The sequence below is a fragment of the Zingiber officinale genome, chromosome 3B (genome assembly GCF_018446385.1).
Source record: "Zingiber officinale cultivar Zhangliang chromosome 3B, Zo_v1.1, whole genome shotgun sequence".
In the NCBI taxonomy this organism is placed as follows: Eukaryota; Viridiplantae; Streptophyta; class Magnoliopsida; order Zingiberales; family Zingiberaceae; genus Zingiber; species Zingiber officinale.
Window position 1 is genome coordinate 113,100,351 of NC_055991.1, and position 17,892 is coordinate 113,118,242.

Below are 17,892 nucleotides of genomic sequence, written 5' to 3' on the forward strand. Positions count from 1 at the left end.
TAAAATAAAACATGGTTACAAAAAGAAAAGTTTTATAACAAAAATTAAAATCTTTCTTTCACATTATAGATAACTACAAATAAGGAAAGATTTCAAATCTCTCTTTTATTCCTTTGTAGAAAGCTATAAAAGGAAAGATTTTAAAATTTAAAACTCTCTTTTAAAACCATTACAAAAGGAAAGTTTTTAACAAAATAAAAACTCCTTTTATTTCCTTTTGTGACCAATCTAAAAAAGGAAAGTTTTATATTAAAATCATCCTTTTAAATCCTTTTTATGAATCTCTATAAAAGGAAAGATTTTATAAAAAATAAAACTTCCTTTTCTTCTTGTGTATGGTCGGCCCCTTGCTTGGGCACCAAGCAAGGCTTGGCCGACCCTAGCTTTGGCTCCAAGCTTAGCTTGGTCGGCTCCTTGCTTGGTCTCCAAGCAAGGATTGGCCGGCCCTAGCTTGGGCCTTAAGAAGCTAGGCTTTTGGGTGGATATAAGGCTTTATATAAGAGGCTACAATAGGGACCTAGAGGAGGAATTGGTTTTGGTTTCCCGATAAGCTTGAGCTTCCCATGTTCGCCCCGAACACCCAACTTAAGTTCATCAATAATATCTCATTCCACTAAAGAGTTATTATTGCACTACCGCACCAATTTCATATTACAATATGAGCTCCTTCTTATTATGAGTGTGTTAGTCTCCCTATGTTTAAGATATTGAATGTCCACTAATTAAATGAGTTACTGACAACTCACTTAATTAATATCTAGCTCCAAGAGTAGTACCACTCAACCTTATCGTTATGTCAGACTAAGTCCACCTACAGGGTTTATATGACAATCCTTATGAGCTCCTCAAGGGGACATCATCAACCTAGATTACTAGGACACAGTTTCATTCTATAATCAACAACACACCATATAAATAATATCATTTTCTAACTTATTGGGCCTATTGATTTAACGAACTAAATCACACCCTTTGATAAATTAAAGAAATAAATATTGAGTATACGTGATTGTTATTATATCATGATTAAGAGTACACACTTCCATAATAACAGAGGTTTTGTTGTTTTTAACAGTCAGTATAAAAAGAACAACCTCAAATGGTCTTGCTCAATACACTCATAGTGTACTAGTGTAATTTTATAGTCAAGATGAACTAATACCAAATTACACTACAACCACTTCAATGGTTTGTCCCATTCCATCTTGGTTGTGAGCTACTATTTATAATTTATAAGAGACTGATAACATGATCTTCTGTGTGTCTTCTCACACCATGTTATCTATAATTAAATGGACATCTACACTTAGCATAAATGTAGACATTTGACCAATGTGATTCTTATTTCATAATAAATGTTTATACAAAAAGCTAGGCTTTTAGTATACACTAACAATCTCCCACTTATACTAAAAGACTATGCTTCCATAAACACTGCCATACATCTGATTCCCATCCCCTCAACATGCCGATCAAAAGCTTTCGCCGGAAGGGCCTTAGTGAAAGGATCTGCCAGGTTATCTGCTGATGCAATCTTGGCGACAACAACTTCTCCTCGCTTTACGATGTCTCGTATCAGGTGGTACTTGCACTCAATGTGTTTACTCGCCTTATGGGCTCGTGGTTCCTTCGAGTTTGCTACTGCACCGATATTATCACAATAAATTGTGATGATTTTGGGCAAACCAGGAATCACATCTTAGTCCATCAAAACGATATCTTGGGCATGGACATCGTGGGACCATTTCTCATGGCGACTAGTCAGCGAAGGTTCCTGCTCATTGCTGTGGACTACTTTTCAAAATGGGTGGAGGCTGAGCCCCTGGCAAAGATAAGTGAGAAGATGGCCATCAAGTTCATCTGACAAAACATCCTCTGTCGGTTCGGCATTGTTGGTGCAGGGAGCACCAGACGATCGAACTTGAGTTTTGATTATGTCAAAGGGTTTAAAGTTAAGTTGTCTTATGATTTAACATGTTTTAATGAGTTTGCAGGAAAGTCCTAAGTGTACTTAGGCAAAAGTCCTAGCTGCAGTTAGGTAGGTGGAAAACCCTAGGGGGCGGTAACCCTAGGTCCTAGGGGATGGTAACCCTAGGTGAGGAAAAGTCCTAGTTGCTGTTAAGCAAAGGGAAAACCCTAGGGGGTGGTAATCCTAGGTCCTAGGGGGTGGTAACCCTAGGTAGAAAGTCTTGGCAGGTCGAGTGCTTCGGGCAAAACTCCTAAAGTCGGGGACTCTAGGTTGAAATCCTAGTATCGCGAACCGGGTGGAAGTCTGGGCAGGTCATGGAGCGGACGTCCAACATGAAGACCGAAAGCCTCGAGTGCTGAGCAAAAGTCCAGTCGGTCTAGAGGACTGGACTGGTAACAGGTAAAATTCTCCTGAGTGGAGTAGGTGAGGACGCGTTCCCCGGTGAGGGAACAGTAAGCGTCGATTCGACCTAGGGTTTCCGGATGGAAATATGAAGTCAGAACTGGATAGTCCGGAGACTGTCAAAATAATTTATTATTTCTTATATTATTGTGCTAAACTCTGTTTTGTAGGATATATTTTGTATTTTGGACTAACACATCTTGCAGGGAGTGAATAAGCCTTAAATCCTTGGATGAATAGTACCCGAGGCGCCCTCCATGGAGCTTGGAGGCGCCTCGGGTGCGGTGCTTGAAGAGTCAGCGTAGCAGAGAAGAAGGCGCCCTCCAGGGGTCTTGGAGGCGCCCTCGATGCTGGGTGGAGGGTGTCCTCTATGGTGCTTGGAGGCACCCTCGGGAGGATAAGCAGCGAGCAGTGCAGAGCTTATTCACGCGCTGTTGACTCGGGGCTTGAGGGCACCCTCCATGCGGTTGGAGGCACCCTCAACGGCCTACTTAAGGAAGATTCAAGTAGCAGCTTCAACAGAACTCGAAATCGTAATCTTCCTTCCGTGCTCTGCTCAAAGAACGACCCGACAAAGCTGTAACAAGATTCCGACGACCAGACGCTTCAAGTTTACAGTTTTTCGTTGTCGATATAATTTTTATTACTACTTTAATATTATACTTCAAATTGTAAAGAATTTCTGAACTTATAGTGATTGCCCACCGAAAGCGATCAACGATCGCGGGCCTTAGAGTAGGAGTCGTCACAGGCTCCGAACCAAGTAAATCTTGGTGTTTGTATTGTTTCTTTTATTTTCTGCTGCATATTACTCGATAATTTTAAAAAAGAACGTGAAAGCCACGAGCTCTATTTACCCCCCCCCCCCCTTTAGCGTTTTTGATCCTACAGGCATCCCCCGTCGACTTGTCTTGGTTAACGGGAGGCAGTTCGCAGATCAGAAGCTCAGAGAATGGTGTGAAGGCTATGACATTCAGCAGGCCTTCACCTCAGTGGACTACCCCAGAGCAACGGCCAGGCGGAGGTCACAAACCAGGAGATCCTCATATGCTTACGAACTTGGCTCGGCCACGCAGGAGGTAGCTGGGTCGACGAGCTCTCAAGTGTCTTGTGGGCACTTCGTACGACTCCAAAGGAGGCGACCGGCGTAACACCATTCCAGCTGGTGTACGAAGGAGAAGCGGTGGTTCCTGTAGAGGTTGGAGTAGAATCCGACCGGTGCAACTCTACGATGAAGTGCAGGATGGAGCTCGACTTGGTGGATGAAGTTCAGGATAAAGCGGTTATTCGGCTAATGGCTTACAGATAGCGGATGAGGTAGAACTACAATAGAAGGGTGATCCCAAGGTCCTTCCAGGTCGGTGATCTGGTTTGGAAGAAAATCAAGCCGGTCAGCGACATCACCAAACTTGAGGCACCATGGGTGGGACCTTACAAGGTCATACAGAAACTCCGCTCGGGGCCTATTACTTGGAAGACAAAAATGGGAGACGACTCGAGCGGTCGTGGAGTGCGAATCATCTCTAATCCTACAGGCCTGGGTGAGCATCAACAGTCGAGTGGTGAACTTAAACCCTTGTCTCCATTAGTGGTCGAATGACGACGTTAAAACCCTGTCATCATCAATGGTTGAGCGGTGACATTAAACCCTTGTCTCGATAAGCGGTCGATCTTAAACTCAAGCTCGGTGAAGAACAGTATCGACTAAAAATAGCCAACCGGGAACACGTTCTACTCAAAAGCTCAAGTTTTCATAATATAGTGACCATTAAGTAATCAGGAGTGGATAAATCTGCTATGACTGCTCGTCACCGATTGGAGGGTCATAAAGTCACACTTGAAAAATGTAAACAACTCACAGTTTTGCTCGGGTTTACCCGACAACACATGAACGACTAAAATTCAAGTCAAATCGAAAAGATGCCGAATGGCAATGAGGGGATGAACGAATAAGAAAAGATCACCGGATGAGCGATCATTCATTAACGCTTGCATAAGGATTACAAACATGCATGAAGGGCAATACAAAACTCATTCGCTCGAGCAAGATCACTCCAGATAATACAAGGCATCGTCAGGCAGCGACTCAATTAGCTTATCTCGATTGATAACCTTTCTTGTCAGAGTGATGGGGAGGTAGCCACCTTCCTTAAGTTGGATAAGCATCCCGTCGATCGTAAGGTCGAACAGATGAAGTGCCCGATCGGTGACCTTGTCATAAAAAGCATTCGAACAAATGTAGGATCGCTTCATGAGCTCGAAACTACTTGACTTGGCCTCCTGATAAGTCTCTAACGCCGTTCGGGAGGCTTCCAACTCTGCCTTAAGTGTCGTCAGCTCCTCATATTTTATAGCGAGCTGGGCTTTCACGGCAGTCTACTCAGCCGACCGTCCATCCCGCTCTGCCTTCAGGGTAGTCTCAGATTCCTTCAAGTTCTGGGCCAACACCCGAAACTCTTTATTTTTGATCTCCAGATCTTCAGTAGCTCGGAGTTTCCTAGTGTTGGCCACATGGATTTTGGATTCAAAGATGTTGGCTTGTTTATTAAGCTGAGCTAATTGGGTGGCCTGCTCGGCATTTTTTCCCTTCTCCGCCTCCAGCTACTCAACGCACTTAGCCAGATCGGCTCTTAATTGAGCCATCTCAGCATTCATCTGCTCCAGCTGAGCCTGAGAAGCAGATGATTGGCCACTCGGCGCACTCAGCTGTTTAACTTCTTGCTCTAAAAAAGCAAACCTTTGACACATGGCCAGACTCTCTACCTAATACTGTGAACAACCAAGAAATTATAAGAGTCAATCAGAGATAAATTAAGAACATACAAAAGTATAAACAACTTACCCCAGTGGATATCTGGGTATGGCTGCCCGCGAGCTCCCCCGGAGGCATGACCACTACATGGGCTCAGGCGTCAGCCCATATCTGCTCGAGCGGCTCCTGAATGATTATCTGGTACTCAAGGGCTCGAGATTCAGTGCCGCCTGACTCACGCCATTCCTCAGTCGGAAGATGGATAGCCGCCATTATGTGGCACCGGCCTCTCGGGGCTAATTGGGCCGAGGTCGCTCTGCTGGATGGTCGAGACGTTGATGCCGGCCGGATGCTAAACTTTTGAATCTTTGGTGGCAGAGGCATGAAAGTAACGAGCGGTGTGCAAATAGTTCCTTGTGGCAAACCGAATAAGAATGGTGCCTGATCAGATGATGTAGGAGGGACGGTAGCCTTAGCAGGAGCGACGTCGAGGTTTCAACCCGTTCAACGGAAGGAAGGCGCGGGCTAGTTCTGGTGGGAGTCCGCACCATGGAGGAAGTGGATCGTAAGGTAGTCTCCGCCCGATGCCGCTTACGTCTTATCAGTGGTTCCCCAGAAGAGGTCGAGTCTGACACCCCCTCAACCAGAATCACCGGCAGCCGTGCGGAGGGAGGATTCGATGCACCAACCGCTCTACTGCTGGGCGTCCGGCTGACTATCCCTTCACTCACTAGGGCTAGTGCTCCCTCGCTCTCTCCAAGCGGGTCTTCTTGTGAGTTGATCGACTGCAAACTGTGTCTCGCCAACTCAGCCACAACCGCAACATTGATCTCTGTGTCCGCAAGTTTGGCTTTGCTAACCAAACGTGCCATTAGCATTATGTGAGCTGCAAAAATGAAGAAACAATCAATTAGATTCAATGAGAAGGACGACAAAGAGCATACCTAAGCTGGTCGGGAGCTTTATGCAGATCAGGCTCAAGACGAACACGTAGAGGACTCCCTCATGTAGCAATTTTTGGATATGGTATTTTTGCCCGACCAATTGTGAAGTTGCGTGGAGGTAGTTCGATCGGCTCTTGTATTTCTTGAGCTCTAGAGGGTTTGACGCCTCTAATTGCCATCTGGTCGAGAAATCCAGCCACTTAGGAAAGCGAATGAAGAAGTAGTAGTCCTTCTAATACTTGTTGGAGGACGACATCTTGTCAAAGAAGAATAGGCCCACTCGGGCTTGGAAGAGAAAAGTTCTCGGCTCGAACAGTTTGGGGTAATAGAAATAGTGAAGGAGCCAAGGAGTGAGGGGAATATTGTGCAAGAGGAACAGAAAGACGACCCCGCACAGTAGCTGAAAGGAGTTCAACACTAGTTGGTGGAGAGAAATACGGAAATATTTACAAACAACAGAAAAGAAAGGGTGGATCGGAAACCGTAGACCGATAGTAAATTGATCCCTAAAAAATGTTACAAAATCGGGTAGTGGTTCGTTCGGACGGTCAAAGGCAGAGGGAAGACCAATTTGATAGTTAGGCGAAATTTCATATGCAACCCTCAAACTCTCCGCATCACCGACGTCGAACCTAGACTCAATGGAGGTGTACTAGAGTTCAGGGACGACGACGGGAAGTTGAGATGAGCTTGCGGCCGAGAGAACAAAATAACAAGATCGAAGATAAACGATAAACGAACACTAAACCAAATCGATCGAAGAACCCTACAAGGAAGATCACACAAAATCTATCAAAAGAAGCTTACAGGGAGACCACCGGAGTACAGGGAGACCACCGGCGAAGAAGCGGAATGCTACAGCGGTGAAGCTCAAAGACGAAGGCACGAAGTGGAGAAGATGACGGCACATGTGAGGCTTATAAACCTCATGGTCAGTCGCTCTCAACTGTCTGATCCAAGGTTTTGAAAACCTAGAAGAAGATCTGACCGTGGAATTTGAAAAGGCACTAGTCACGTCAGCAGAGGAGATCTGCCTGTCTTGTAAGGTGTGCGGTGACAGAAAGAGGGGCACGTGGCATGCAGTCACCGGATAACATTTAATGAACTTAATTAAAAGGGATGGCCGCGTGCTCAGCCATATTGTCAAGTATTTACATGGGCTTCGAGAAATATGGATGACGTCTGCGATGACCGCGCTCGCTCGAAGAAGCGCATTTGGAGAAATCTCAAAGTATTGCTGCTCATCGTCCCACTTTGCATAGAGAACGGGTTACCGGACCGATCGTCCATTTGCCATAGTTAGACAACAATCGAGCGGCATTGGTTGATGCGTCGATCAGATACTAGGGACCGAACACTCTGATCGGACATAGAAATCGCCAAGGAAACTAGTTGTCCAGTCAGTCGGACCTGTAGCCTCCTTCGACTAGACTTGAGGGGAAGGTTAGTGATGCAGCGATAAGGGAGAGCCCACCTATTACGAGTCAGTTGGCACGATGTCGGTCAAAGTCAAGGCGATCAATGTTAAAGCTTACGGAAAGAACCTCGGCCAAATGTGGCTGCCTGGTTATCCCGGTTGGCGAAGGAGTGGATGAGCGGATCAGCTGTCAGAGGAATGGACATCATGGACCGGTCAGACGAATGGATAAACCCGTAGCCGGTTGTTTCAATCGGTAGGAAAACGAACCGCTCGGACTGCCCGTCCGGCGCAAGGAATGACATTACACAGGAGGAGACGAGAAAACAAAAGAGAACACTCTGTCTGTCATTAAATATGAAGAAGCCAAGACAAAGAAGCACACTCCATCTATCATTAATGTACGGAAGTCAAGATAACAAATTCTTCCTTTGGCAATTAATATCATTAAATAAGGGCAGATGAACGATCATAAAGAAAGGTATAAAAGGGTATGTCAGGTATGAGGAAAGGCAAGATTTATCTATTTCTTGATTACTCATTCTCTCTTCCTGATTCTAACTTGAGCGTCGGAAGGCCAACGCTAGGGACCCCTTCTCTGGTTTGATTTTGTCTTGTAGTATTGAGGTCTTCATCCTGTTAGTAGTCACCCCATCCCCGGCTTTCCAGCTTCCCTCATTCAGACAGGATCATTTACATTAATAGCTTCCCATACACGCTCCTTGATGTCAATAGGAACATGCTTCTAAGTTTCTTAAGTTATTGGTACTTTCTCTCAAACAATACCAAGGGAACTTTGCATTTTACCCGTATTTTTACCAATTGGATACTCTAGATTGTTGAAAGAAACTTCCATTATAATGCCCTTTGTCCTTACCTTGAAATACTGCCCATATTTGTAGGAACTCTTGACGTTCTGTTTGATTGTGTGTCTATTGAATCTTCTATTAAATCAACGTCTATTTTTTCCTTTTCCTTGTCAAGATTTTTTACCTCCTCTTTTGCTTTTTTTGTTACCATAGAGCTGCTTGTTAATCACAAAATCTGGAGGATTAGTAAACAAATCATTTAGCAATGCTATCACTTGGGAAGGAAAAAATTATAGTAAAATATTCCAGGGCACTAAAATATCAGCTACTGTAATGTTCCATGACACTAAAATATCAGCCACAATACATTCAAACTAGGATCCAAATGTGAGCATGATTCCAAAAAAAACAAAGGTTCATATACTCGCTCCTACATTCAACCCTTTAAATTATACTACAACAAACAAAAGAAAGCCACAAATGTTCTAAAGAAAACCATTGATCTACCGACATCTTAATGAATCCAATCAAAAGACAATTTTTATGTAATAGACACATTGAATTTTAATGTCTGATCAGTAATAGTCAGAGATAATGTAGTATCTACACTCAGTACATGCTAAACATTTCAACAAGCCTGACAAATTTAGATAATTACCTGGATATATGCTTTACAATATATAAACACTAGTAATTATTCCTATAATGCCTCTAAGGAACTCTAGCAACAACAAATAAATTTTTTGAAATATAATTTCAAGCGTCAGTTATGAAGTAAAGAAAGCAACTGCATGTAGATTCACTAACCTATACAATCTTAACGAATGCATGGTGGTTCATTATCAAATACTCCATGAACATCCATTATTGGAAGTTCTCGAGAAAAACATTGATGATTGATTATAGTTTCTTCCAAATCATCACCAGTAATATTTTCAAAGTAATCTTTACTAGGAGTTGCAAGTGTAATAGACCATGTGGGATCTTCTAAGTCTTTAAGGTAAAAAACATGTTTCGCTTAATTCTATCCTTCTAAGGTTTATTAATGTGAAACCATGTTCATCTACTTTAATACCACCATTATTATCAACCAATTACATTTAAACATTGGAATTCGATAGAGATAGTAATCAAGCTCCCATTTTTCATCAATAACTCCATAGAATACCATATTTGATGCAATTGGATTCCTATCCTTTATGCAAGAAACCTGCATAATCTTTGCAACTAAGCTTACTCTGGAATTTTAAACTACCCGCACATCATCATGCTCTTTTGTGTGATATGTAACCCCCATCAATTAAAATACGTAGAATACTTGAAGATTCGCTCGCTGGGTCCATGCACCATCCACTTTAATTGTTCTGAGATTTGATGTGTCAAATGTTCATTTCATTTGTAACCTATAATTTGAAAAATGCAAAAGTTGAATTATATATTAATCAAGTTCATAACTTCATAAATTATGAACTAGTGCGTAGCTTGTTTATAACTTACAATATCACACTTCGATTGTTCTCATCTTGTAATCACTTTTTTTACTTTACTTTTTGATGAAATGTTGCCTTCAAATGAGTCATGTGTTTCCTATTGAAAATATGATAATGAAATGATTAACTATTAGAATCTAATGCCACACTTGAAAGTAGCAACGAGTTGGAGAAATTACTCAATATAAATTCTCTATCTCATCATTAATTGCAGTACATGATGATGTGCTTGCTCTCACTCCTCATGATTGGTAGAGTGCAATCGATCTCGTGATAAAGGTCTGGTAAACTCCAATTGATGATTCCTTATTGGATGCCAACAGTGTACACATTAGATAAGCAGTGTGAGCAAAATTCTATAGCCTCCTCAGTAATATAACATTCGGTATACAACATTTGGGTCGATTGTAGTTTCAGACATAACCTTTCAATGTTTTCATGAATATTTCAAATGGGTACATCCATTTATACCTAACTAGTCCACACAATTTAACTTCATGCACAAGGTGAACAATCAAATGGATCATGACATCAAAAAATGAAGGAGAAAATATTTTTCAAGTAAGCACAATGTTGTCACAATATCTCTTTGCATATCATCTAACTTCGAGACATCTATCACTTTGCTACACAACATATTGAAGAAGAAGCACAATCAACTGATACTATATCTAACATGCTTGGGTAAGACACCACGAATAGAAACTGGAAGTAACTGTTGCATCAAAGTGTGACAATCATGTGATTTCATACCAACAAGTTTGAACTCCTTCATCGATACAAGACTTCTAATTTTGGATGAATAACTTGCAGCAACCTTCATTTCCAAGAAGGAGCTGCAAAATTTTCTTTTCTCATCTTTGCTTAATATATAACAAGCAGCTAGCAAAAAAGTTTCCCTTTTGCCCTCCTTTGGTGCCAATTCCAACTTGACATTCATATCCACAAGGTCCAGTTGTGCTGCTGGTCCATCTTTTGTTTTCCCTGGAATGCCAAGTAATGTGCCAACTAGACTTTCACATATATTTTTCTCTATGTGCATCACATCAAGAACATGTCGGACATGTAGATGCTCTAAATTCTCAAGTTTAAAAATATTGATTTCTTCTTTCAATATGGTCGACTACCATCCACTAGTGCTTGAAGCTTTTCGCTCATTTTTCCCTAACGACAATTAATTTTATCAACTATTCTAGAAATATCATGACCACTCAATGGTTTCGGTGCAATGTTAAAGTCTTGCCTCCCGTCAAATGCTTTATTTTGCCTTCGATAAGGATGGTTCTTAGGAAGAAACCTTCTATGACCTATGAATGACAGTTTTCTACTATGTTTCAACCTCCTCGCACATGTGTTTTTACCATAGATAGGACATGCCTTATATCCTTTCACGCAACATAGATTGATTCCATCTACCAATATGGCCATTCTCAAATTTCTTGGCTCAAAAGTAAAATCTAGCCACATATGGTCAACTACCTTCCAGGAGGGTGAATCTGCTAGATGATGCAAATACCATCACACACTCTACTATTGGCATGCCAGGTTAACGCCTTAGAGGTTTCTTGGTTTTGAAATATTTTTCAAAATATTGGAATCGATGGAAAGTATCATAGGACCTTTACAGGAACTCCTTCATTTACTTTGGAATTCTGGCATATCTTCCATCTTGAAATCCTACAAGTAGCCAATTGATACAATTCACGTATTCCTTTCGATATAAGATACAATCATTGGGACATGCATGGATTTTTTTATAGTCCATACCCAATGTAGCCAAGGATTTCTTTGCAGCATACACTGATAAAGGAAATTCATTACCATCTAGAAGCTTTCTCCAAACAAAGAAAGAATATCTGTGAATCCTTTATCACTCCAACTATATTTGGTTTTCAGGTTGCATAATTTAACAATGACTGATAACTTTGTAAATTTTGTACATCCTAGATATAAAGGCTTCTCAACATCGTGGAGTATGTTATTGAATGTAATTGGATTTTCATCATATTTTTATGTCACATTTACCATATCTACAAGCTTCTCATCAAAGAACAAAATCTAAGGAGGGAGCGATGAATTAGAATACCAAAGAAATATGCACGCATCAAAAGGAAACACTTCAATCCCACAAAAACTTGACTTTTACAAATAAACAAAATTGGTTTTGGGAGAATCACTCACCAACGAAATAGGCTGACACAGAATCGGTGAAATAAAAGCCTGGTTCCCCTAGATCTGCTTCCTAGAGTGAGAATGAGATATACTTCCTAGAGAGAGAATCATGAAGATGAAATGGAGAAGATGAAGGCTTTGGGATTGCACTATGAAGATGATGCTTTGGGATTGCATTGACGAAGGAGTTGATTTTTCGAACGAATGGTTGTGGTTTGGGGTGTATGCTTCTTGGTTAAGAGTTTTCGGTCGAAGTGTTATGGTTTTGGGTGTATGATTCTTAGGGTCTTCACACACGTGTCCCAATTTCTAGCAGGAGTTTTAAGGCAGAAAAAACACAACGGATTTAATTTCAATTATAACGGTTTATAACCATTGTCTTATTATCACAATGATAACAGTTTATGTATTATTGTTCCAAACGTTATGAAAATATTCTTATTTATAATGTTCATTATCCGTTGTCTCAATTGTTGTTAAGATAAAAAAATCTTTTAAAAACAACAGTTTTAGAAAACTGTTATAAAATGTGTTGTTATTTAAAAAAAATTGTTGCGCTAAATGATAACAGTTTTATCAAAAACCGTCGTCTTTTACTAAAATCATAATGGTTTCTCCTAAAATCGTTCTCTTTGTGATGTTGTCTTTTAGCAATTTTGTTGTAGCGATCATTATCCATTATCTCATAAAATACTAATTTCAAACTTTTAAAATATTTCTATTTTATTATTAGAAAACAAGTGAATATGAAGGGAGAAGAAATCATTTACTCCTTTAATCTCTGTGACTAAAATTAAGAGTTTAATGTGATTTTAAAGTCACACACTCTCTCTTTTTTTTTTTTTTTTTAAAAAGAAAAATTACTTTGAGGTACTAAATCATAATTTCACTCTTTTAATTTTACATAAAATTAAGTGTTTTAAATATACTTGAATACTAATAGCTGGAACTCTTAAACTCACTACAACAAAACTACACAAAGACAACGGTGAAAAATCATTGTGAAAGACCCAAATAAATGGTTGTCGTTTAACACGTTGAGAAAAATAGGAGTGCTCAAACACAATGATTAAAAATCATTATCTCTTTACACCGTTGTGTTTAAAGCTAAATTGTTGTGTACGTGATAAAGATTATAACAATTTTTTTCAAAAACGACAACAATTTATAACTGGTGTGTTAAAGTAAAAAAATAACAGTTTTTAATCGTTATATTTGAGCATCCATATTTTTCACAATGCGTCAATTTACAACGGTATGTTTGGATCTTTAAAAATAGTTTTTTATCATTTTTATTTCAAAAATGCACACATAAAATTCTAATGGTTTTTTTAGTCTGAGACAACCGTTAAAAAATTGTTGTCGTTTGTCCATTTTAAACGTTGTCATTTCTCAACATGTCATTTTAACCGTTGTCATTTCTCAACATACACTAGAGAACAATAAATCATTGTCAATAAACCGTTGTCTATAAACATATATATAATAATCTATTTTCTACAAACATAAATATATCATCCTAATTTAAATGATCACTTCTTATATATACAAACTTGTAGCAAAACATATATACAAACTTGTAACAAACCATATATATTAACTCTTTACCACATCCACAAAGAGTACATTACTGCAAAGTAAACAACTACCAAAAATAAATTCATACAATGATATCTTGTCGCCAAAATTCTTCTAACAAATAATATTTCATTTTTTCGATATCAAAAAGCATGTCGTGTCCTCTCCTCTGTAATGTTTACGCGTATTGCTCGACCGTCCAAGCTCTGTCCAAGTGCCAACATGTAATCTAGCATGCATTAAATTGACCAAAAAATAGAAACAACTATGTTTCAACCAAATATATGTACTAGGCAAAAGGAAATAATCAAAGTATAACAAAAGAGACAAATTTAATGAAAAAAGATATAAAAGGCATTGTTGTCTATAAACGCTTAAATGAAGGATAACAATAGTAAAACATACAATGAGTCCAAAACAAGCTAAGAGAGAAGGAAAAACAACCATGACTCATAGTGGAAATTAAATACTTAAGCAAAGTTCCGTATTTCTCAAGCTCTTCAATGAAGAATTCCAATACAAACTTCCATCTTAATATCATTGTTAGTTCAACATGTCTAAGAAATCTAGCATCTAAAGTCAGTGTTATTTCCAAAAGCCTAAAAAAACCTAGTGTATGGTGCATCGTACCAGTAAAATCAATGGGATAAGTTGTCAACACTTTCATTCCCTTTCCATAGCTTATGCTTTTGAGATATTTTGAATAGGTATAAGTGGCCACCTAATCAAGCTAAAGAAGCTTGACTGAGATGTTATAACAAAACCTAATCAAACTAAACAAGCTTGACTGAGATTATAGGGATCTAGCGCGCTAAACACACGAAAAGCGCAGCGAAAAATTAACTAGATCCTCTCCAGAAGATCCATGCGAAGGAGAAAACAATCATATACTAAGTTTTACATGAGAGGTATACCTTTGTTGTGTGCCCTTCGCAATCCCGACAGTAACTTTTTCTTTGGATGCAGATCTCAACGCGTTCAAGCATTCACGCCTCTACGGTATCCACACGAATGCATCCTTCATTCGTCACACAAACAAAGCCTTCGAAGAAGAACCATCTTCTTGTGCTAGCAAGAAAAATGGTTTGACTAAACTTGAAGATTCGGCCAAGGAGGAAGGAGGAGGAAGAAGAGGGAAGATCAAGAGTCACTTTTCTCATCTTATGAAAAAATAAATCCAAAAATCTATTTATATTCATCCCATGAATACCAAGGATTTTTATCTCTTTGTATTCCTCTTGATGGGTTGGATTATTATATTGGATTAATCATTAATCCAATAACCAAATAAGTCTAACCCATTGAGTCTAACCCATTAATCCAATGTGTCTAATTCAGATTGGACTCAATCCAATGAGTGGGTTCATTTGAGTCTAACTTAATGAGTAACCCAAAAGGCCTAATCATCTCATGATTGGCTCTTAGGGTTAATTACTAACAATCTCCCACTAGCACTAGTGCCAATCACCACTAAGATGGCATCAACACTTTGGATTTACCCATTATTCTTAATATCCTTAGTATTTTAGTCAAACTAAAATACCCATCTCCAAACTAATATGTTCTTTGTGTGTGACCCAATAGGCTCTCGTAACGTTGGCAATGTATCCAAATTAATATTTGTGATACATAAACAATGAGTGGCATCTAGCAATGCATCATTGCTACCCAAGTGACAAGAAAGTCGAGATCCGACCTAACCTGTCTGTGACTATTATCTTGTATGACTTGATCCTTCTATCCTTGATATCTAGATTGATCAATGAGGCATAGACCGTGTCATCCTCTTATCAATCTTTGTGTTTCTTGATCTCTAAGTAGATACATTAAACAAATAAGCTCAATATCTCATATTGGCTCATCCGAGTATGGCCATACATTCTTATATCCTACTAATCAAGGGGCCCACAAATATCGCTTCCGTCATATGGAAGGGATGAATCTCATCTACATCACTCACATCCCTCCGCATAATTCATTGCATACCTAGTGATCGACTTTATTGTCCACCTTGTTACAGGTGATGTTTGACGATACCAAAGTACACAACTCCTTATGTAGGAAACCGTAGTGACTTCAGGTCTAAGGACTATTCATACCAATAGTCACATGAGAATGTTTATGACACTCATATAACGATCCATGAAACATTCTCATGGCGGATTATTCAGTATATATTCTCTAATATATACCCATGTGTCAACCTGATATCTCATATCCATGACTTGTGAGATTAAGTCATCCGTTGACCTACATGCTGTTGGTCCCTTTGGAGGTCGGCAAGAGGGGAGGGGTGAATTGCCCTACAAAAAATAAACCACAAACCTTTCTCGGATATATCGACTAATTAACAGACACTTGTAATAATAAAAAGAAGAGACTAAATGAAAAGAGCAGACACAAGAGATTTACTTGGTTTGCAATCAGGGGATTACTAATCCAAGGAAAGTAAGTGCACTATCTGATGATCTCCTTCGGGCGAAGTAGCCTCTTTACAGCGTTGACAGCACAAATAAAAAGAACAGAAATGAAAGCACAGAGAAAACTGATTACAAGTGAGTTAAAAGATTTGTGCAGATCAGTGCTATATTTATAGCACTATTCGGGGTGCCCCGAAGGGTTCCGGGCGCCCTGGGGGGATAAAACTTTATCCCCCAACGTTCAGTCAACGTCCACATCATCGTGGATGAGTTTTGGGTTCCGGGCGCCCGGACCCTCAAAGGTGCCCAGGGCACCCTGAATCATTCCGGGCGCCCGGACCACTTAAGTCAACCCTGTTGACTTTTTATGGTCCGATTCCACTGCTCCGGTTTAGCACATCTCGGTTCGGGTCTTCAACTCTGGCTCCGCTAGTTTGGGTGATCTCAGCCATCCGGAATATGGCTCACCCGAACCCAAGTTCCGGCCTTCTCCTCGAGCAGCCTTCCTTCCCGGTTTCTCGTCCCTCGAACGCCGCACACGTTCTTCTTGTCCACCGGTGTACTCTTCCGCGGTCACCTCATCCCTCGGACGCACCGAGCCGGTCGGCTCTCTCCCCGTACCGTCCTTCTCGCTAGCCGCGTCTTCCGCTCGACTTCCTGTGTTCCTAAGCTCCTGCACACTTAGACACAAGGGTTAGACAAAATAGGACCTAACTTAACTTGTTTGATCACATCAAAACACCTCGGGGTTCCAACACATGCTAGTCTCAATGCATTAATACTGTCCTTGTATATTAATGCTTGACTAGGATAGTTAAGAGTAATGTTCTATGTATATCTACAATATCTCACTATCAATTCAACCAATTGATATGTTGTAGATAAGAACCTACTACCCAAGGACATTATTATACTTATTCAATCGACACTGAATTAAAACAAATATAATAACCATATCCTTTGCCTTCTAATGAAATAACAAAATATGATACAAAATGTCCTAAGTCAATCAACTCTTGATTACCGCTTAGGACTTACACTAACAATATCCTTATGTTACTAGTGTCAATCACTGAAATATCTAATATCCATTGACCTAGTATGACCATCATGCTTCCTCGGTGCCAAAGCCTTGGTTAAAGGATCCATAATGTTAGCATTGTTTGGTTCTCTGCATATCCTCATATCTCATATATCGATGATCCCTCGAATGAGATAAAATCGTTGCAGTATCCAATACCCAAGACCACCATTTAAGTAAAATACATGCCCTAACTGCGATCTAGAATCGTCCTTGTCAATTTGGAAGCTTGCACCACTGTAACCAGTTACAGCAATAATTGTAACCCTTTACAACAAGCTCTTCATCACCTCCAAAGATCAAGAAATAATCTTGAGTTCTTCTCAAGTACTTAAGAATATTCTTGACTATTGTCCAATGACCTTCACCTGGATCTGACTAGTATCTTCTCGTCATGCTTAACATATATGAGGCATCTGGATGAGTACAAAACATGGCATACATGATAGGCCCTATAGCATATGCATAAGGAATCTAACCCATGTTGTCCCTTTCTTTCTTAGAAGAAGGGCATTGAGTCTTCGAAAGACTCACACCATGTGACATTGGCAAGAATCCCTTTTTAGAATTCTGCAAGGCAAAACTTTTAAGTACCTTGTCAATATATGTACTTTGGTTTAGAACAAGACATCTCCTAGATCTATCTCTATAGATCTTGATGACTAAAATATAGGTTGTTTCACCTAAGTCCTTCATTGAGAAATAATTCCCAAGCCAAGTCTTCACTGACTGAAGAGTAGGGATATCATTTCCAATGAGAAGTATGCCATCTACATACAATATGAGAAAGATGACTGTGCTCCCACTAACCTTCTTGTAGACACAAGGTTCATCTTCATTCTTAATGAAACCAAATAT

The 17,892-nt window shown here is 39.9% G+C and overlaps 1 protein-coding gene across 1 annotated transcript; it reads left to right on the forward strand.

Annotated features, from left to right (window-relative positions):
• Window positions 1–2,741: 2,741 nt before the first annotated feature.
• Window positions 2,742–3,680, forward strand: LOC122055125. The gene is made up of 2 exons (XM_042616512.1): window positions 2,742–2,950; window positions 3,365–3,680. Exons 1-2 carry the CDS (start codon window positions 2,742–2,744, stop codon window positions 3,678–3,680), a joined length of 525 nt encoding a protein of 174 aa, XP_042472446.1.
• The last annotated feature ends 14,212 nt before the right edge of the window (window positions 3,681–17,892 follow it).

Coding starts and splice junctions, on each gene's coding strand:
- LOC122055125 (XM_042616512.1), top strand. CDS start 2,742: ATGGTGCTTGGAGGCACCCTCGGGAGGATAAGCAGCGAGCAGTGCAGA. Junction 2,951..3,364: donor AAGAACGACCCGACAAAGCT/GTAACAAGATTC, acceptor CCTTCACCTCAG/TGGACTACCCCAGAGCAACG.